At 41.7% G+C, this 22,256-nt stretch overlaps 1 protein-coding gene across 1 annotated transcript in view; it reads right to left on the bottom strand.

The window, feature by feature from the left end:
* ranbp10 (RAN binding protein 10) overlaps positions 1-22,256 on the bottom strand; it is a 136,823-nt gene that overhangs the window by 24,825 nt on the left and 89,742 nt on the right. Inside the window, exon 4 of the mRNA XM_073069915.1 lies at positions 20,184-20,351. Within this exon, the coding sequence (XP_072926016.1) occupies positions 20,184-20,351 (168 nt within the window). The remainder of the gene's footprint in view (positions 1-20,183; positions 20,352-22,256) is intronic.

Genomic DNA, 22,256 nt, shown 5'->3' with positions numbered 1-22,256 from the left:
CAAGAGTCAGTGAATTGAAAACATAACTTTATACCCCTTTCCACAGATGTAATTGACCTGCTCTGTGCTTCAAGCATTTGCTGCATCTGAATTTTTAAAATGTTATTTGAAGATGATCATTTGGCTCATCATGCCAGAGCCTAAGGAGCAGAGTCCAGATAGATACATACATTCAATGGGAGCCTAATCATTAATTCAAAGTGACACAGCATAACTTGTACAGACCAATTATAAAACTAAGGATTCCACATACTTCTTTAGCAGGCTTTTCATAAAGACTGGCAAATTTCAAATGCACATGGCTAGAAAATTTTAAAATGTATTAGGAGTGTAGAGGAAAAAGGATTATTTTCATTGTCTCCTCATTTTATTATGCTTTCTATCACCCCATTATACTAAAATATTGATAGAGATATACAGTATATACCTGTGTTTTTTTTGGGAAGGTAACTGAATAAACTGGTGAAGATTAAAGCAAAATACAGTTGCAAGAAAAAGTCTGTGAATGCTTTGCAATTACCAGATCTTCTGCACTAATTACTCATAAAATGTGGTCTGATCTTCATCTAATTCACAATCACAGTCGGCAAACATAATCTGCCTAAACTAATAACACACCATCAATACTGAATATATCATTTAAACAATCACAGTCTAGGTTCAAAAAAACTAAGTGAACCTCAGGGGTAATGCCTTCTACAAAAGCTATTTGGAGTCAAGTGTTCCAATCAATGAGATGAGATTGGAGGTGTGGGTTGTAGAGGTGCCCTGCCCTATAAAATAGACACACAAAGTCAGGTTACTGATACAGCCTGCTTTTCTCAAGAAGAATATGTTTACATGCACCACACCTCAATCAAACCAACTTTCAGAGGACCTTAGAAGAATTGTAGAGGTGCATGAAACTAGAAAGAGAAATTGTCTACAAATGGAGGAATTTCAGTATTGTTGTCACTTTCCCTATGAGTGGGTGTCCTGCAAAGATCACACCAAGAGCACAATGTGCAATGCTGAAGGAAGTGAAAAAGAACCCAAGAATAACAGCAGAAGACCTGTAGGAATCTCCAGAACTTGCTAAAAGTCTCTGATCAAGTGCTCACTATAAGAAAAAACACTAATCAAGAACGGAGTTTATGAAACTACTGCTCTCCAAAAATAAAACATAGCTGCACACCTCAAGTTTGCACAAGACCACCTGGATGTTCCACAATGCTTCCGTGACAATGAGACAAAAGTTGATCTTCTTGGCAGAAATGCACACTGCTATTTTTGGAGGGAAAAGGGCACCGCACAACACCACCAAAACCTCATCCCAACTGTGAAGCGTGGTGGAAGGAGCATCATGGTTTGGGGCTGCTTTGCTGCCTCAGGGCCTGGACAGCTTACAATTGTTAAGGGAACAAAGAATTCACAAGTGTATCAAGACACTTTACAGGAGAATTCAGGGTAGTGGTCCGTCACTTGAAGGTTAATAAAAGTTGGATGATGAAACAAAACAATGATTTGAAACACAAGTAAATCAACAACAGAATGGTTTAAAAAGAAGAAAATTTGTGTTTTGGATTGGCCAAGTCAGAATCCAGACCTTAGCTCAAATAAAATGCTGTGGCATGACTTGAAGAGAACTGTTCATGCAACATATCCCAGAAATATTGATGAACTGAAATTGTTTTGTATGGAGGAATGGTCTAAAATTCCTCCCTGCTGTTGTGCAAGTCTGATCAGCAGCTACAGGATACGTTTAGTGGAGGTTACAGCTGCTAAAGGAGGTGCTACCAGTTATTAAATACAAAGGTTGACATACAAGAGTGAACTGTGAATAATTAAACAATGTGATCAATAAAGGCATGATAAATAAAATTGTTTGTGTGTTATTAGTTTAGGTAGATTGTGTTTGTCTATTATTGTGACTTAGATGAAGATCAGACCACATTTTATGAGTAATTTATGCAGAAAACCAGGTAATTGCAAAGAGTTCACAAACTTTTTCTTGCAACTGTACCTCTTTGGAACTTAAGCTGCTGTAAAACACAACAGCAAGTTCTGCCTATCTTCACACAGAGATTAAAAGGTCATATGGCACTAATCTTAAGAGCAGCTTGTTCTCTAGTAGCCAGTCAATATTCCTCACGCTGCTATTGCCATCAAAATTAGTAATGTCTTCTCATTTTATTTACAATTTGTGTAAGCTAATATTTTGTGTAAACTGTTATATTTGTTTATATGATGGTAACTGCACTTAATGTTTTGAAATATACAATAAGACACCATATAAAATCTTTCACTTTTTTACATATGTGAGTTTGACATGATGAACACAGGCAAAAAAAAACATTACCGTAGATTCCGGACTACAGAGCGCACCTGATTATTAGCCGCAGGCTCTAATTTTAGAAATAAAATCAATTTTTTAATTGTAAAGGCCGCACCGGATTTTAGGCCGCACCGCTACTTTTAAATATACATACGTATCGGTAACACAAATTACGTTGCATATACTTTTTTACTGAACAGCACGAACAACATTCCAATATCTCCTAGCGACTGGTAAAAATATATATATTGCAGCCTACCAGGAAAAGTTATTGATCGACTTTAACTTAAAAGCAGCGTTTTCGATCGGGTCTAATCGGGGCTGACGCTTGCGCAATGCGATCGGGTCTAATCGGGTCTGACGCTTGCGCATTGCGATCGGGTCTAATCGGGTCTGACACGCTTGCGCAATGCGATCGGGTCTAATCGGGTCTGACGCTTGCGCATTGCGATCGGGTCTAATCGGGTCTGACACGCTTGCGCAATGCGATCGGGTCTAATCGGGTCTGACGCGCTTGCGCAATGCGCTCGGGTCTAATCGGGTCTGACGCTTGCGCATTGCGATCGGGTCTAATCGGGTCTGACGCTTGCGCAATGCGCTCGGGTCTAATCGGGTCTGACGCTTGCGCATTGCGATCGGGTCTAATCGGGTCTGACGCGCTCGGGTCTTGCTTCGAGTATTTTCCATGTTGATGAGGGTGAGTACAAATGACTGATTTACAATAATTTAATTGTGAAAGTGCGCTTGATTTATCGTACAATTTCATTGGACCTCTGTGAACTACTCATCAATTTTATTGGTCTACTGTTACGAGGCAAAATGTTTACGAGGCGGCATGAAAAAAAAACCATGTATTAGCCGCTCTGGATTATAGGCCGCAGAGTTCAAAGCTGTTCAAAATGTGGGAAAAAAGTAGCGGCTTAAAATCCGGAATCTACGGTAAATGCTTTTCTTGCAATGGGGCATTCAGGTGTTTATTCAATCGTCCTTAAAGTTCTAAAATCAGTTAAATACACTCAAAAATAACTAAACGTAACATATGATTAAACACTGACTCCTTAACTTAGATATAATTGAGCACTATTCAGTTGTCATCTGTCTGCATTGTTGCTAAAAGGTATATCAGACAACTTCAAAATAGTAAAAGTGATCTAAATCAGCTTTCTGTCATGAGGGGACAGATAACCAAGCAACCATAAAAATCAATTTAGGTAAACAGATGATCATAACCAGAGTAGGCTGATATCATGAGAAATGTGCCCTGTTACTGAAGATTCTGCATACGATGCATGCACCAAAGTGGCTGGGTAAACAACTTACTCCCACAGCCGATACCAGCAGTCATTCAGTTGCTATGAAAAACTCTGTTGTATAAGATCAGCTATTCATTCCTTAAATAGTTGTTGTACTTTAAGTATGTCTGTAAACGCCCTTGTGATATCTTAGAAATCCTTCCCAGAAAGATCACTCAACTGCAACCCATTTAAGTGACCTACTGAATTGAAATACGGAAGGTCAACCACAGCAGAGTTGTGAAGGATCACTGGTTTATTGCATGCAACAACATGGACTTGCTAGGTTAACATGCTGTAATAATTAGCACTGATTATTAAGTATTCTTAATACTTGTCTATTTAGTATATTTTTTCAAGTTCACAAATATTCAAAAATAGAATGGAATACAAGCACGTTCTAGCCAAGATTCTGTGTCCTTTATCATTTTATCTCCTATGTATTTTCAAGGTTAATTTGTTCATGTAGATTATGGGCTCATCATTGTAAACAGCTCCCTATCCAACTTTCCTTCTGGATGGAATAATTATCTTATTAACTTGTATTCTTGACCCCTTTTAATGCTAGTTGTCTCTCTTTTCACAACAGTACTAGAAGAGCAGAAATTTTCTTCAATGAAATATTTGGACACCAGAAGCCACGATCTTGGTTCCTGGCATAAGCTCATGACCTAGTCAGTGATTTTTTTTTCTAGTATCTATCTGCCACTGTACCAAATCATTTGCAGTCTTACTGTCTGGTTGGTTCAAACTAAGCTTATAACTACCACCCCCCTCCCACCCCGACTCCCTCCTTTATCTGGATATTACCGAAACCTATTACAATAGGATCCCTCCTCAGTTATTGGGTATGTCCCAAGTTATGGTGTTTCCTTTCTAACTTTCTGCATATTTCCAGGCTTTATTCTTTTTTAACTTTAAGAACTCATTTCTCTTAACATGGTCAATGTAGTATTATTGCTAGGTAGCAGGTAAAATTTAGTGCAGATGATAATAAATGAACATGGGCAGGACAACAAATACACCATTCATGTCCTCTGAGTGCTAAAACAGCTCATGAGCTTGTGAAGACACAGTCCACAAAATGTTCAGTCGCCGAACAACGAAAAAGCAACCTAGGTCAGCAGAAATTGTAATCAAGTTTGAGGACGTTCTCGTCATATTGAAGTATGAACACTGTGTCCCTTTCTGGTTGCTGAGGTGCAGATAAGACAATGAAGTATTACAGGGAAGTGGCACGCAGCTGAATCATATTTGACAACCAAAAAGATAGGAGAAACTTGCAGATTTCTAGTTTGGAAAGGATGTGTCTGAAGGGATCTTACTGACATTCACAAGGAAGTTAAAAGTATGTAAAACTAAATGAAATTATATATTAAATTAATTTGACTCTAATTAATAAAAAGTAAAGTTAAAGCCACCAGGAGTTTTTGCTGAGAAAATTTTTATTTACATAGTTCACTTGTGTTCTTACTCTTAATTTTATACGAAGGGTAAAACAAAAATCAACTCAAGACAACATTGCAAAGATACTTTAAAATGGTTCCAGCTTTTCTCAAAGTGTGTTAAAGCAGCAACAATCCTGCAGTAATGAGGAGACCATTCAGTACGCTTTGTTTTAAAATATCTATATGTTGTCTGTATTTCACGAGAAGTCCAGTGCTTCTAATGAAGCTGTCATGTACTGCTGGATTTGACGGTTGGTTCCGTCTCCTGCTCATATTCAATTTGTACAACTGGTTGCTTCTTTAGGATAGAACCTTGTGCTGAGTGGCTTGCCCTTTAATTTATAGGTTTCTACCTCCCTTTCCTGCTCAACTGGAGTGCTCCAATCTCTCCTTATCTTCACTGAGTTCTAGTTTATCCATGGCCTGAATATCACTCAGGACACTCTTGATATTCCTTTCCATGGATGTTGCCTGACCTGCTGTGTTCCTCCTGCATTTTAAGTGTGTTGCTCTGGATTTCCAGCATCTGCAGAATCTCTTATGTTTAGGGTAGAACTGTCCCTGAGGCTGGCTGGATGGGATTCCCAGGTTACTACTTGAAATGAGGGAAAAGTTTGCTGGATTTTAATATGACATTTGATTAGGTTCCCAATGGAAGATTAATTCAGAAAGTCAGGAAGGATGGGATCCAGGGAATCTTGGCACGCAGATACAGAATAGGCTTGTCCAAAGAAGGCAGAGAGTGGTTGCAGTATATTCTGCCCGGAAGTCATTAACCACTGGTGTTCTGGGAACCTGCTCTTTGTGATTCTTATAAACGATTTGGATGAGGAAGTGGGAGGGTGAATTAGTAAATTTTCGGGTGACATGGAGGCTGCTGGAGCTGTGGATAGCATAGATGGCTGTCGGAGGTTATAACCGGACATTGACAGGATGCAGACCTGGGCTGAGAAGTGACAGATGGAGTTCAACCTGGAATAGTGTGTAGAGATTCTCTTTGGAAGGTTGAATTTGCAGGCAGAATACAGGGTTAATGGCAGAATTCTTAGAAGTGTGGAGAAACAAAGGAATCTTGAGGTCTATGTCCACAGATCCCTCAAGGTTGCTGTGCAAGTTGATAGGGTTGTTATAGAGGCATACATTTGTCAAGGGATTGAGCAGCGAAGTAATGTTGCAGCTCTAAAAATCCTGGTTAAACCACACTTGGAATATTACATTCACTTCTGGTCTCTTGAATATAGGAAAGTTGTGGAAGCTTCATAGAGGGTGCAGAAGAGATTTACCAGGATGCTGCCTAGCTTAAATTGCATGTCTTATGAGGACAGGTTGAGTAACCTAGGGCTTTTCTCTCTGGAGCGAAGAAGGATGAGAGGTGACTTGATAGAGGTGTACAAGATGGTAAGAGATTGAGTGTATAAGTAGAGACATTTTTCCAGGGCTGAAGTGACCAATACAATGGAGTTTGATTTTAAAGTGATTGGAGGAAAGTGGGGGGGGGGGGGTGGGGAGAATGTCAGAGGTATGTTTTTAACACAGACCTCCATTGAGGAGTGGCTCTAAGTTATATTCTAAGAGAATTAGGGGTCAGGTCAGAGTTAAGGGACAGGGGTGTGAGGGCTGGAAACTAAGCCTCTGCTCCACATTCAAAGGCCAGCAGCAAGGGCATGGTTGGATGGTGAACCCACAGACTAGCAAGGATGTTCAGGGTCTTGTCATCGGTGAGACCTCAGTTTGAGGTCCAGTTACTGATGAGCCTAGCATTTGAAGTTTGGAGGTTGGGCCCTTATCCAGGGTCCACATCTTTTCAGAGTCATGGGTTGATCGGAGATCCAGATCGAAGCCCAAAGGTTGACTGGTTTGGATCGAAGACTGAAGGTTGATTGGAAATCCAAAAGTTGAGGCCCTATGGCCGAAATGTGGGTATCTATGAGTGCACCAGCACAGTCAGGCCCCATTATCTGGAGTATGAAGAAGGTGGCCTAGCCTGCAGTTTCAGGATGGTGAATGTGTATGGGTGGGAGGGAGGGAGGAACAGGGCTCATTTCACTGTTACAGGATGGTGAATGTGTATGGGTGGGAGGAAGGGAGGAACAGGGCTCATTTCACTGTTACAGGATGGTGAATGTGTATGGGTGGGAGGGAGGGAGGGAGGAACAGGGCTCATTTCACTGTTACAGGATGGTGAATGTGTATGAGTGGGAGGGAGGGAGGAACAGGGCTCATTTCATTGTTACAGGATGGTGAATGTGTATGGGTGGGAGGGAGGGAGGAACAGGGCTCATTTCACTGTTACAGGATGGTGAATGTGTATGGGAGGGAGGGAGGGAGGAACAGGGCTCATTTCACTGTTACAGGATGGTGAATGTGTATGGGTGGGAGGGAGGGAGGGAGGAACAGGGCTCATTTCACTGTTACAGGATGGTGAATGTGTATGAGTGGGAGGGAGGGAGGAACAGGGCTCATTTCACTGTTACAGGATGGTGAATGTGTATGGGTGGGAGGGAGGGAGGAACAGGGCTCATTTCACTGTTACAGGATGGTGAATGTGTATGGGAGGGAGGGAGGGAGGAACAGGGCTCATTTCACTGTTACAGGATGGTGAATGTGTATGGGTGGGAGGGAGGGAGGGAGGAACAGGGCTCATTTCACTGTTACAGGATGGTGAATGTGTATGGGTGGGAGGGAGGGAGGGAGGAACAGGGCTCATTTCACTGTTACAGGATGGTGAATGTGTATGGGTGGGAGGGAGGGAGGAACAGGGCTCATTTCACTGTTACAGGATGGTGAATGTGTATGGGAGGGTGGGAGGGAGGAACAGGGCTCATTTCACTGTTACAGGATGGTGAATGTGTATGGGTGGGAGGGAGGGAGGAACAGGGCTCATTTCACTGTTACAGGATGGTGAATGTGTATGGGTGGGAGGGAGGGAGGAACAGGGCTCATTTCACTGTTACAGGATGGTGAATGTGTATGGGTGGGAGGGAGGGAGGGAGGAACAGGGCTCATTTCACTGTTACAGGATGGTGAATGTGTATGGGAGGGAGGGAGGGAGGAACAGGGCTCATTTCACTGTTACAGGATGGTGAATGTGTATGGGTGGGAGGGAGGGAGGGAGGAACAGGGCTCATTTCACTGTTACAGGATGGTGAATGTGTATGGGTGGGAGGGAGGGAGGAACAGGGTTCATTTCACTGTTACAGGATGGTGAATGTGTATGGGTGGGAGGGAGGGAGGAACAGGGCTCATTTCACTGTTACAGGATGGTGAATGTATGGGTGGGAGGGAGGGAGGGAGGAACAGGGCTCATTTCACTGTTACAGGATGGTGAATGTGTATGGGTGGGAGGGAGGGAGGAACAGGACTCATTTCACTGTTACAGGATGGTGAATGTATGGGTGGGAGGGAGGGAGGGAGGAACAGGGCTCATTTCACTGTTACAGGATGGTGAATGTGTATGGGTGGGAGGGAGGGAGGAACAGGGCTCATTTCACTGTTACAGGATGGTGAATGTGTATGGGTGGGAGGGAGGGAGGAACAGGGTTCATTTCACTGTTACAGGATGGTGAATGTGTATGGGTGGGAGGGAGGGAGGAACAGGGCTCATTTCACTGTTACAGGATGGTGAATGTATGGGTGGGAGGGAGGGAGGGAGGAACAGGGCTCATTTCACTGTTACAGGATGGTGAATGTGTATGGGTGGGAGGGAGGGAGGAACAGGACTCATTTCACTGTTACAGGATGGTGAATGTGTATGGGTGGGAGGGAGGGAGGAACAGGGCTCATTTCATTGTTACAGGATGGTGAATGTGTATGGGTGGGAGGGAGGGAGGGAGGAACAGGGCTCATTTCACTGTTACAGGATGGTGAATGTGTATGGGTGGGAGGGAGGGAGGAACAGGGCTCATTTCACTGTTACAGGATGGTGAATGTGTATGGGAGGGTGGGAGGGAGGAACAGGGCTCATTTCACTGTTACAGGATGGTGAATGTGTATGAGTGGGAGGGAGGGAGGAACAGGGCTCATTTCACTGTTACAGGATGGTGAATGTGTATGGGTGGGAGGGAGGGAGGAACAGGGCTCATTTCACTGTTACAGGATGGTGAATGTGTATGGGTGGGAGGGAGGGAGGAACAGGGTTCATTTCACTGTTACAGGATGGTGAATGTGTATGGGTGGGAGGGAGGGAGGAACAGGGCTCATTTCACTGTTACAGGATGGTGAATGTGTATGGGTGGGAGGGAGGGAGGAACAGGGTTCATTTCACTGTTACAGGATGGTGAATGTGTATGGGTGGGAGGGAGGGAGGAACAGGGCTCATTTCACTGTTACAGGATGGTGAATGTGTATGGGTGGGAGGGTGGGAGGAACAGGGCTCATTTCACTATTACAGGATGGTGAATGTGTATGGGAGGGAGGGAGGGAGGGAGGAACAGGGCTCATTTCACTGTTACAGGATGGTGAATGTGTATGGGTGGGAGGGAGGGAGGAACAGGGCTCATTTCACTGTTACAGGATGGTGAATGTGTATGGGTGGGAGGGTGGGAGGGAGGAACAGGGCTCATTTCACTGTTACAGGATGGTGAATGTGTATGGGTGGGAGGGAGGGAGGAACAGGGCTCATTTCACTGTTACAGGATGGTGAATGTGTATGGGTGGGAGGGTGGGAGGGAGGATCAGGGCTCATTTCACTGTTACAGGATGGTGAATGTGTATGGGTGGGTGGGAGGGAGGGAGGAACAGGGCTCATTTCACTGTTACAGGATGGTGAATGTGTATGAGTGGGAGGGAGGGAGGAACAGGGCTCATTTCACTGTTACAGGATGGTGAATGTGTATGGGTGGGAGGGAGGGAGGAACAGGGCTCATTTCACTGTTACAGGATGGTGAATGTGTATGGGTGGGAGGGAGGGAGGGAGGAACAGGGCTCATTTCACTGTTACAGGATGGTGAATGTGTATGGGTGGGAGGGAGGGAGGGAGGAACAGGGCTCATTTCACTGTTACAGGATGGTGAATGTGTATGGGCGGGAGGGAGGGAGGGAGGAACAGGGCTCATTTCACTGTTACAGGATGGTGAATGTGTATGAGTGGGAGGGAGGGAGGACAGGGCTCATTTCACTGTTACAGGATGGTGAATGTGTATGGGAGGGAGGGAGGGAGGAACAGGGCTCATTTCACTGTTACAGGATGGTGAATGTGTATGGGAGGGAGGGAGGGAGGGAGGGAGGAACAGGGCTCATTTCACTGTTACAGGATGGTGAATGTGTATGGGTGGGAGGGAGGGAGGAACAGGGCTCATTTCACTGTTACAGGATGGTGAATGTGTATGAGTGGGAGGGAGGGAGGAACAGGGCTCATTTCACTGTTACAGGATGGTGAATGTGTATGGGAGGGAGGGAGGGAGGAACAGGGCTCATTTCACTGTTACAGGATGGTGAATGTGTACGGGTGGGAGGGAGGGAGGAACAGGGCTCATTTCACTGTTTTGCATTGTTTTTTGGTATGTTCCGTTTTGCTGTGCTCATGTGTTGTTCTTCCGAGCATGGTGGGCATGCTGTGTTAGCACCAGAATATGTGGTGGCACTTGCAGGCTGCCCCAGCACATACTTGGGTGTGTTGTTTGTTAAGGCAAATGGCCACATTGTGTTTCAATGTACATGCGATAAATAGATCTGAATCTGAATGGAACACGTTGCCAGGGGTGGTGGTAGAGCCAGATACATTCGGGTCATTTAAGAAACTCTTAGAAAGGAACATGGATGATAATGAAAATAAAGGGCTATGTGGCAAGGAAGTGTTGATTGATCTTAAAGTAGGTTGAACCATTGTGGTCCAAAGGGCCTGTTCTGTGCTGTAATGTTTTATGTTTGATGTCCCCTGCTTCAGTCGTTCCAGTAGTACCCTCTTCATGCATTATCTAATTGAATTGTGATTAGAGCCTTTTCCTCTGTTCACTTTGCTTGGCATTCAAACTTCTTGCTTGAAGGCAGCAGCTTCCTTTACGTCGAGAGTCAGCTTGCGGATACAGATCAAATACTGGGTTGTCTTGGTGCCCAATGGACTGAGGGCAGTAGATAAGGTTATCTTCAATCTGCTCCAGAGCTTTTTAATTTTTTCTCAGCTTCATCTGCTCCCACATTGGAACTGGAAAGGCTGCTTGCTCTATTGTCTTCATGTCCAGGAAATACTGACCTTTCACTTCCCTGACAGTTGTGTTCTGATTACTGGCCAGAGGACAGGATGAACAGAGCTGTGATGTTCTACTTGTGGATGTGAAGCACCTAGAATCTGGCTGAATAATGAAATTAAAGATTGCCATGGGCTGATGAATTAAAATTATACAAATTCTCCTCTGCCGTAAATGACATTTTTGCTGTTTGCTAAAATACTGTTCTCCAGTATACTGTTCCAGTCACCAGGTGGAGCTACGCAAAAGCTGCTGCGTAATGTTTAGTAGTTGTTTGGATAATGTGTGGAATAAGTACAATAATAAAATAATTTCAGCAAAAAAAACCTTTAACTTCAACAAAAAGCATCAAATTCTTTAAAAGAAAACCAAACATATGTTATGCTGAATTGCTGATTCATAGGAGAAGGCATCGAGTGCCATTCCATACTTTAGGAAGCCAGTGATGAGCCTGTTTATACAACTTTGCATCTTTCTAGTAGTCTAAGAGAAGAACAAGAATAAGCTATTCAGCCCTCAACTCAGTTTGTGATTAATTAGATCATAATTAATTCTATTTACTATAGTTAAATAACCTTGAATGATGCAACACACATAATTTTCTGGAGGAACTCAGCAGGCCAGGCAGCCTCTATGGAAAAGAGTACCGTCGATGTTTCAGGCCATGACACTTCGTCAGGACTGGAGAAAGATGAGAAATCAGACTAAGAAGGGGGGGAGGGGAGGAAGAAGTACAAGGTGGTCGGTGATAGGTGAAACTGAGGGGTGGGGGTTGAAGTAAAGAGCTGGGAAGTTGATTGGTGAAAGAAATAAAGGGCTGGAGAAGGGGAATCTGATAGGAGAGGGTAGAAGGGAAAGAAAGGGAAGTGGGAGGAGCACCAGAGGGAGGTGATAGGAAGGTAAGAATATAAGGTGAGAGAGGGAAAGGGGCGAAGCAATTACCAGAAGTTTGAAAAAACAATGTTCATGTCATCAGGTTGCAGGCTACCCAGATGGAATACAAGGGGTTGCTCCTCCAAGCGGAGTGTGACTTCATTATGGCAGTAAAGGAGGCTATGGACTCACATGTCAGAATGGGAAAGGGAAGTAGAATTGAAATGGGTGGACACCAGAAAACCCCATCTTTTGTTGTGGAAGGAGCATAGGTGCTCAGTGAAGTGGTCTCACCAATATACAGGAGGCCACACCAGGAGCGCCAGACACAGTATATGACCTCAACATTCTCACAGATCAAGTGTCACCTCACTTGGTTAAACTGTTTGGGCCCTGAATGGTAGTGAGGAAGGAGGTGTAGGGGCAGGTGTGGAACTTCTTCCGCTTGCAAGGATAAGTACCAGAAGGGAAATCAGAGGGGAGAAATGAATGGACAAGGGAGTTACATAGGTAGCAATCCCTGCAGAAAGTTGGAGTGGGAGGAGAGGGAGGGAGGGGAAGATGTGCTTGGTGGTGGGATCCCGTTGGTGATGGCAGAAATTATGGAGAATTATGTGCTGGATGCAGAGGCTGGTGGGATGGTAGGTGAGAACAGGAGGAACCTTATCCCTGGTGGTTTGGCGGGTGAGGGCAGATATACGTGAAATGGAAGAGATGCGGGTGAGGGCAGTGTTGATAGTGGAGGAAGGAATGCCTTGAATTATATTCTCAAAAAATCTTAAACGGGCATAATTGGTGAATTTTCTGTTTTTATTTCAGATTCCAAGGAGCTACGGTACTTACATTTTGTTTAATATTAAGTTTGATGGGTTTAGATTGATGATAAAGAGACCACAGGTTCCTCCAGAGGCAGGCCTGTGCAGGTCTCAGGTAAATACCAATATTAAAAGGATTAAAAGGTCTCCAAACTAGTTTCTAAGGAAAGTTCACATGGTGACTTTGCTCTTGAAATTTAGACTTGTATAAAGGTTTTATATGCCAAATGATACTTCATATTCAACCACCAAGTCCAGGCAGATACTTATTTAATTATGAACTGACTTCAAATGTTGCCATGACGATTTTCATTTCAAATTACCAATATTCTCTGTGCCTATATTTATTTAATTCTGAGCTCGATCATCCCAAATTTCAATCTTCAACTGTCATGGTCCAAAATTCAGTTTTTCTTTTTGTCTAGTTCTTTTTTTAATAAAGCACTCATCAGACCCTAACACTTCGCTATTTTTGTCATGAGTGTTGGCATCCCTTTCCGTGTCTCAACATCAAATTTGGGGTGTCTTATGATGTTTTAAAACTGTACAAAGTAGGAAGAATTAAGCCAATTGGTTCCTCAAACCTGATCAGCTATTCAACAATATTATGGCTGATGCTAATTTCAAGTCTGTTTCAGTCCTCTTCACCCTAAATCTTGACAGATTCTCTCAGTTTTACACACATTCAAAGAATCATTTTCCACATCTTTATGGGGCAATGGTTTCATACTTCAGATTCAGATTTAGTTTTATTTGTCGTCATATCGAAACATACAGTGAAATGTCATTTGCATTAACACCCAAGGATGTGCTGGGGATAGCCTGCAAGTATTACCACACATAGGATGCCTGTAATGCTCAGCAGAACACAGCAAACAAAACAGAACATACCGAACAACAAAGCAATAAAACCTTGCTCCCCCTCCACACTCCATGCACATACACAACCCTCTAACCCCAGGACAAGCCGTCCTCGTTGGACTCATGGTTTCACAAACACTGGTTCCACCTTCCCCAGCAGACCCAGGCTCCAAGCTTTAGGCCTTGACTTCTAAACTTCTGATTGACATTCGAGTTTGATCCGGACCTCTGATCAACTTTCGGGCTTCAATCCAGACATCCCATCGACCTCTTTGATCCAGAACTCTGATCAACCTTTGGGCTTTGATCCAGATGTCAGACCTCCTTCAGGTTTGATTCGGACTTCCAATCGAACTTCAAGCTTTGTTCTTCATTATTGATCCAGGACTCTATGAGTGTGAGTGAGAGCCCCAACTCCATGCTTGTCGATGATGGAACCCTGAAAGCTATGTCTCAAATTCCCATCTCATCATGACCCCGCCATTTGTCTTTGAACAGAGAACAGAGGCTTGAACTCTGGCCTATCCTCCAATTCCCCTACATTTCTATCCCTGAATCCTAACCTGACCCCTAACTCCCCTCTCTGTCCCCAAAACCACCACAAAACCTAAAAGCTAAAAAAAAATACATTTCCATAGATGCTGCACGACCTGCTGAGTTCCTCCAGCATTTTGTTTGTGTTGTCCTAAAAAAAACTCCAGTCTGAACTACGACCTCAACGGGGACTGCAGCTCAGCACCATTAACAAATATTCAAGAATTCTGTCTTAATGACTTTCTGGGGCAATTAATTTAAAAAGTAAGCCACTGAAAAAAGTCATTTCTCATCCCAATCCTAAATGGGCACCCGTTCAATCTGAGATCGTGATCTCTGGTCAGACTCTGCCATGAGGGGAAGAGTCTTCCCATTTTCACTTTGTGAAACCTGTTTCAAAAAGATTGCCTCATTCTTCTAAGCTCAACCAAATGCACAGCCAATCTATTTGATCCTCCTTTATATGTTCTCTGAACTGCTACGATAATATCTTTCTTTAAATAACTGAACAAAAATTATTCACAGACTCTGGATGTAGCCTCACTTGTCCTTTGTTCAAATGTAGCAAGACCATTTTTTTATATTACAAATTCTTTTAAAAAAGTCAATAATCTATACCAGCTGTACCTATATGTTGGTTTTGCATAAGATGCTGGAGGAGCTCAGCAGGCCAGTAAGCATCAATGGAAAAGAGTAAACAGTTGACGTTTCGGGCCTAGTCCCTTCAACAGGATTTTCTGATGAAGGATCTCAGCCCAAAATGTCGCCTGCGTACTCTTTTCCATAGATGCTGAGTTCCTCCAGCATTTTGTGTCTGTTGCTTGGATTGCCAGCAACTGCAGATTTTCTTGTGTTTGTGTTGGTTTTACATGTTTTATGTATGTGGTACTTCCTGCAGTCACTCATCTTTTAAGTAATCTGCTTAACCACTCTTCCTTCAAGTGGCAACTTCACAGTGTCTCGTTATGCCACATTTTCTACCTTTTTGGCCAGTCATACAATTTCTCTCTCCACTTTCTTTTTATGCTTCTCACAACTTGCCTTCTTTACCTATTGTAAAGAACAGGGCCTTTTTAGCCCAAATTGTCTAACAATGATGCCTATTAACACTAATCCTATTTGCCTATCTTAGACTAGCATCCCACTCTACCTTTCCTATCCATATACATCCTAAAAGGCCTTTTAAATGTTGTAATCATATCCAACTCCACCACCTCCTCTGCCAGGCTATTCTGGGTATTCACCAATTTCTCTGTAAATCTGGGAAGAGTTGAACTATAGGTAGAATTTGTTCTGTGTCAAAAGCTCAGAGTAATACAAACCTTTTAAAAAGGCTTTTCAATTTATTGATTTTATAGACCGGAAAAATTTGTTCTTGCAAACATTTGTGGTTGGTAATTCCAGATCAAATACTATCCACTTAAGCAATACACAAGCTACGTTTCCATACACAACAAAACATTTGATACATGATTGTTACTATTTGAAGAAGAGCAGGTCATTAAACCTCTCAAGTATGTTCTGATTTTCAATAATTTTGCATCATTTTAAAATTTCACTTCAATACATTTGCCTCCTCCTTATCCATACAAATACACCACAAACTCTTATTGTGCATAGTAACTTTCAGTTTGGCATCTCACCAAACCTCTTAAAAAACCAAATATATTACATCTACTGGGTCACCTCAGTCTACTCTGATACTTTGTCAGAGAGTTTCAATACTTAAGCTATGAAACCTTGCTGACTCCGCTTAATTAAATTATGACTTGCCAAATGTTTTGCTATTACCACCTACATAAATGATTCTCATATTTTTCTAATCAGACATTTTGTTAACTAGCCTCTAATTACCCACTTTTTATCTTGCACTCATTTTGAACAAGGATACTACATTGGCAGTTTACTCTTCCAAGGATGCAAGCCATCAGGTCCTGTAGCCCTATTGGTGTTTAGCGCTGTTAATTTGCCCAGAACTAATTCCCTAGTGATGATGATATTTCATTCGTCCTCGTTATTTAAAATATAAGTGGAGCGTGTTTCATATCATCTACTGTAAAAACTGATGCAAGAAGTCTGCTATTTCCTTGTTCCCTAGCCTCTTTCTCTAAATGACCCCTTTTAAAAGACTTAAGGAAGCTTTTATTGTCAATTTTCTGTTGATTTCTCACTAGTTTGTTTTCTGCTGGATTCTGAATTGCAAAATCAGGTTTATTATCACTGACACATCATGAAATTTGTTTTGTAGCAGCAGTACAGTGCAAAACATAAAAAAGTAACATAAAATTTTAAAAAAGCGCAAAAGAGGAATAACGAGGTTCATGGACCATTCAGAAATCTGATAGTGGAAGGAAAGAAGCTCTTTCTAAAACATTGAATGTAGGTGTTTAGACTTCTATATCTCCTTCCCAATGGTAATAATGACAAGACGTCATGTGGTGGTGTCTTTTTGACACACTGCCTCTTGATGATATCCTCGAAAATGGGATGGGGAGTGGGGGGATGTTGTACTTGTGATAGAGTTGGCTGAGTCTACAACCCTCTGCAGCCCCTTTCGATCCTATGCATTGGAGCCTCCATACCAGGTGCTGGTTCCAACATTCAGAATGTTCTTCACCGTACATCTGCATAAATTTGCAAGTCATTGGTAACATACCAAATCTCCTCAAACTCCTAGAGCCACTGATATGCCTTCTTTATGATTGTATTGATATTACAGGCCCAGAATAGATCCTCTGAGGTACTGATGCTAGGAAACTTGAAGCTGCTAACGCTTTCCACTGCTGATCCTCTTTTCAGGACTGGTGTGTGTTCTCCTGGCTTCCCTGTCCTGAAGATCACAATAAGTTCCTTGGTCTTGCTGACGTGGAGTACAAGGTTGTTGTTGTCCTGTATGCTTTTTTTGGGCCTACGACTAACCTTTTCCACCTTACAATCTAATACCCTCTTTAATTTCCTTGATTAGCCATTGTTGGATATTCTTAACTTCTTTTGGAATTATTTCCTCCTGACCTGTAATGGCGATCCGATTTTAACCATTTAACTCCACTTGTGCTGTTGTTTCCAATGCTATATACATTTATATATCAATTTATTAGTTTTGTCTTTTTACCAGCATTCATTCCTTTAACTTTTGGGACTTTTGTGGTTCTATTTGCTTTTGCCCTTTCTGCCCTATTTCGCTATTTTTCTGATTTCTATTACTTTCTATGTTTCCACCTTCTCCAACTTGCTGCCCAGTCTCTGGCAAACTAAATTTAAACCATCCCTAATATCACAAGCAAACATGGCCACAGGAATACGAATGCCATCCTCTGACTGTGTGTAAGCAGAAACCTAAATCCTACTCTCTAGATACACTCATCTTATATATTCTCCTGTTTTTACTCTTGCCAATGCTTGCACTGGAAGTAACTCTGAATTACTAGGGTAAATTTAAAGGCCCTGCTTTTAAATTTATACCATTAACTGCCTATTCAGTCTGAAGGACATCATCTTTTTTTTTGTCAGGCAGGTACCAGTATGTGTCATGACCTTCCTATCCAGGATTTCCTGCAAACACTCAGTGGTAGCTTTGACCCTAGCATCCACCCAAGCATGTGGAAGCCTAGAATTACATACGTGGCTGCACAAACACCTAACTGCTTTACTTACAGTTGAATCCCCTATGCTATAACAGTCCCTTTCTTTATCCTCCCTTCCTGTGCAGCTGAGCCGCTTGAGGTGTTACATACTTGGCTCTTACTATATTCCCCTGAGTAGCCATTGCCTCGACTGGTATCAAAAACATTACATCTGTTTGGGAGAGGTATGGCACCAGAGGGTTCCTGCATCATATGCTTTCTTCCTCTCTGCCTGGAGTCACCTCCTGTTCCTTTCTGCCAGTGCCCTCTTAGCCTGAGACCTGGCCTCCTCCAAGCATGTGGAAGAGATCTCAGCCTCGTGGAAGCTCTATAGCTCCAACTCCCAAGCACTTTCTTGCTGAAGCAAGTGTCCTTCAACACATTTTGCTACATTAAAGATGGTATAGAAATGGAAGTCATAGAATATACACAGAGTAAATAAGGCTATTTTTAAATCTTGAAGTAAACAAACTATTTGAAGTTATTCATCCATGACTCAGTGAAAAATAAACATTTATAAAGTCAACCCTTTGTCCCAACTCGATTTTTGGATACTTACGACATCAGTTTCCCACTTATAAAAAAATTCCTGTCAAGAAGTGTAGAGTAATGACGTAAAAATAAATATGTATATTTTGTTGTTTAAATATTAGTTGTCTTCAAACCCTGGTTTAAATTCATACAGTAATATCTAAGATTTGAAAAATACATAACTGCATTGGGTAATTTGTAGCAATGCATACACATATAAAATTTAGATTTGAAACCATTCTCATTCAACAATATTCATCAATGTGGTTTCACTTCTTCATTTTAACTCATATTTGCAAAGATTTGTTTTTAGCCACAGCTGAATTGAGACAAAGTTATGAATGGATTTTGTCCCCTGTAAAATTTGAATCTGCTAATATCCTGATAACACAGTTTATTCTAATAGGTAGGGTTTCTGGTGAAAAATTAGTACTCACACCTGCAAGTTACTATGAATAAAATGTCCTTGACTACAGCTAGCAGTATTTGAAGCAGTAGTTTTAATTGAAGCTCTTGAGCCAAGACCAGGTTGCATTTTAAAGGGAATTTCTGATATTAAATCTCATAGAAGAATGCACTTACAGTGGGAGCACAAGTTAATTTTCCTTAATCCATAGATACTAAGGTATTTCTTTAGCTGACAAATAAGTTATTTGGAAATGGCAAAATCACCAATTTTAGCCCTTTTACATTACACTTTCTCACTCAACTACTGATAACAAAGATGCAGTGCCAAAAATACCTTCTGCTTGTGTGACCTTTGGACTATATATCTATAAATATATAGCACTCAGATAACAACTGAGATTCTAAAACAACCAAGTCTAATCTTCTCTTTGCCAAGCAAAACCCATAGGACTCATAAGTATTGGTACACCACTTAACTCTGGTGGCATTTTAGATTTTTATTATATTCCCTTCATTTAAAGATGATCACTACCACTGTTGACTGAGATCTTAAGGTGATTCAGTAGCCCAATCCTAGAGCTGGAGATCCATCCCAAAAATCTGTGGATATTTTCACATGGAAGAGCTGCCTGCCAGTTGGAGTTTCTTTCACTTTCTTATTGGCATCCTTTTTTTGGATTTCAAGGACTCAACATTTCTCTCCAAAGCAATTTCCACTTGGAAGTGTGAGATTGCTTAGCTACCCAAACTTCTTTCTTCAAAATACTTATGGATGTTCTACACTTGTACCTTTACAAATTAATGCATGATTTCATGAACGGCACAAAGGATCTAGGGCTATAGCACATTTTCTCTTTTCTCTCCTCCTTAAACCAAACAAAACTACACCTATCATCATCTAGGATGAGATTAGTGGAGATTTTTGAGAATGGTCCTGGTACCTTTCAGGCCAAACTACTTCAGTATATCACATGACACACACAGAAACATAGAAAATCTACAGCACATTACAGGCTCTTCGGCCCACAATGTTGTGCTGACCATGTAACCTACTCTAGAAACTGACTAGAAATTTCCTACCGCATGCAACTGAACCATGGAAGCTATCAGAATTTGGTTTTATAAAATAGTCAAGGTGACAATGAATAAAAACATAAGCTTTTCGAAGAGAATTTAACAAGATAAGTGCATTATGAAGAGAATGAAAGGGACCTCAATCTCAGGAATCTTTTGAATTGGAAGTTAACATCTTGTGCATGAACTCCTAATCATAATTTATTCCAACAAGTGTCAATTTACCTAAACTGTGGCCATTCTTTGTGTAGAAGCAGGTATTATTTATGAGGTTAACGCAGCAACCAATGACATCTCCAGTGGTGAAAGTGGGACCATATGGTTGTCCTGTTCCTGAAGAGCAGAAAGAATGTCCGTCATCTCCATGGTAACCATATGAATGTTTGTCCCAACCTGCAAAACATGGGAAAGAGGAGAGAAAGAGTTTAGTTTCCATTAAACAAACAGGATTGGATAAAAAATCTTGTTTCTGTTAATAATGGCCACTTTATTCATAGCAGCAAACAGGAGTTAGCTTTCAATTAAAAGAAGAAACTGCCCATCAATGTAAATTATTCAAAAATAAGGACTTTCAACAGATTTATTGAAAAATGGTGATAGATCAACTATTTTCCAACACAACCACTGCATTAGAGCTGCAAATTTTGCAGTTCTGTCCACTTCTGCTGCACTGTGCCAGAAATGCTTTAGATGTCATAGTGGCTTATGAAAACCTTTAATTGTCCAGGCAATTTACCTGATAGAAGGTAGACAATTTATATTTGTATACTGGGATCTTAAATCACTCCAATATTTGAGGTCAAACAAACATACAAACATTAGGTCAAACAACTGCAGTGGCTGGAAATTTGAAAGTAAAACAGAAAACGATGGAAATACTCAGCAGGTCAGGTAGCATCCTTGGAAAGAGAAAACATTTAACATTCAAGTTGAAAATACCGCAGCTTTAATACCCAGAGAGAGCTGGAAGAATTTTAAGAAATAAAAATAATTATTGTTTTCCTTTCATTTGTTCATTTCCACCCTAAACAATATAATGATTTTTGCATATGATCTATTATAAACGAGCTCCAATTATTTGAGAATTCTTATTTAAATAGGGCAGGTACACAAAGAACTCTTTGGCTCATACTGGAGAATGAGGGAGGTAATAGATAGGAGCTACAGGGAGTTATTCACTCCTAGGTTGTAGGAGGCAGGTAACTGGGTGACTGTCAGGAGAAGGAAGGGAAATACACAGCCAGTGCAGAGTACATCTGTGGCCATTCCACTCAATAATGAATATAACACTTTACATACTGTTGAGGGGGACGGCCTACTAAGGGGCTACCGCAGTGACTGGGTCTCTGGCACCAAGTCTGGTGCTGTGGCTCAGAAAAGCAGAGAGGTAACAAACAGAGATGAGATTCTGTGGGTGCAATGGAGACACCCAAATGGTATGTTGTTGCCCAGGTACCAGGTACGTCTTGGATCGGGTTCACGGCATTCAAAAGGGGGAGGGGGAGCAGTCAGAAGTCTTGGCATATATTGGCACCAATGACATAGGTAGAAAAGACGAGGACGTCCTGAAGAGAGATTTTAGGGAGCTAGGTGGAAAGCAGGAATGACAGCAAAGCAGCAATGGCTGGAGTTTCTGGAAGCAATTCAGAAAGCACAGGATATATACATCCTAAAGAGAAATAAGTATTCTAAAGGCAAGATAACACAAGAGAAGTCAAAGCTCTGGCCCTGAGCAATTTAATTTGTGTGATAGGTAACTCTTATTTTGTGCAGGGGGGTGGGGAGGGTTGGGATTTGATGCTCTTGTTGTTCACCCAATTTGTTTTTCTGCGGGGGGGGGGGGGCGGGATTGTTGATCTTGTTGCTGCTGTGCGATTTCAATTTGGTGTGATTTGAGTTGGGATTTAATGTTCTTGCAGTTTGCCCAATTTGTTTTTCTGTGTATGTGTGGGGAGGGAGTGATGCTCTGCAGCAATTTGTAAGTGCTTCTTTTTGTGTGTGTGGGGGGGGGGGGTTGATGTTTTTCTTTGAACTTCTATCGTTTTCTTTGTTTTGTGGCTATCTGGAGAAGACAAATCTCAGAGTTGTATACTTTGATAATAAAGTGAACTTTTGAACTATGGTCATGAGTGAGAAAACAACAGTGTGATGATCTAAAAGTTTGAAAGTTCTACAGTAACATGTTCATATAACATATTATATGGATACTTCATCAAAAGGACTGTCATGTGCAGTATTTGTAAAACAATTCAACAGGGAAGTCATTGGCTGCAATTAAAAATAGCCTGAATTACTATC

The sequence above is a fragment of the Hemitrygon akajei genome, chromosome 17, assembly GCF_048418815.1.
Source record: "Hemitrygon akajei chromosome 17, sHemAka1.3, whole genome shotgun sequence".
Classification (NCBI taxonomy): domain Eukaryota; kingdom Metazoa; phylum Chordata; class Chondrichthyes; order Myliobatiformes; family Dasyatidae; genus Hemitrygon; species Hemitrygon akajei.
This window is presented reverse-complemented; position numbering and strand designations above follow the sequence as displayed.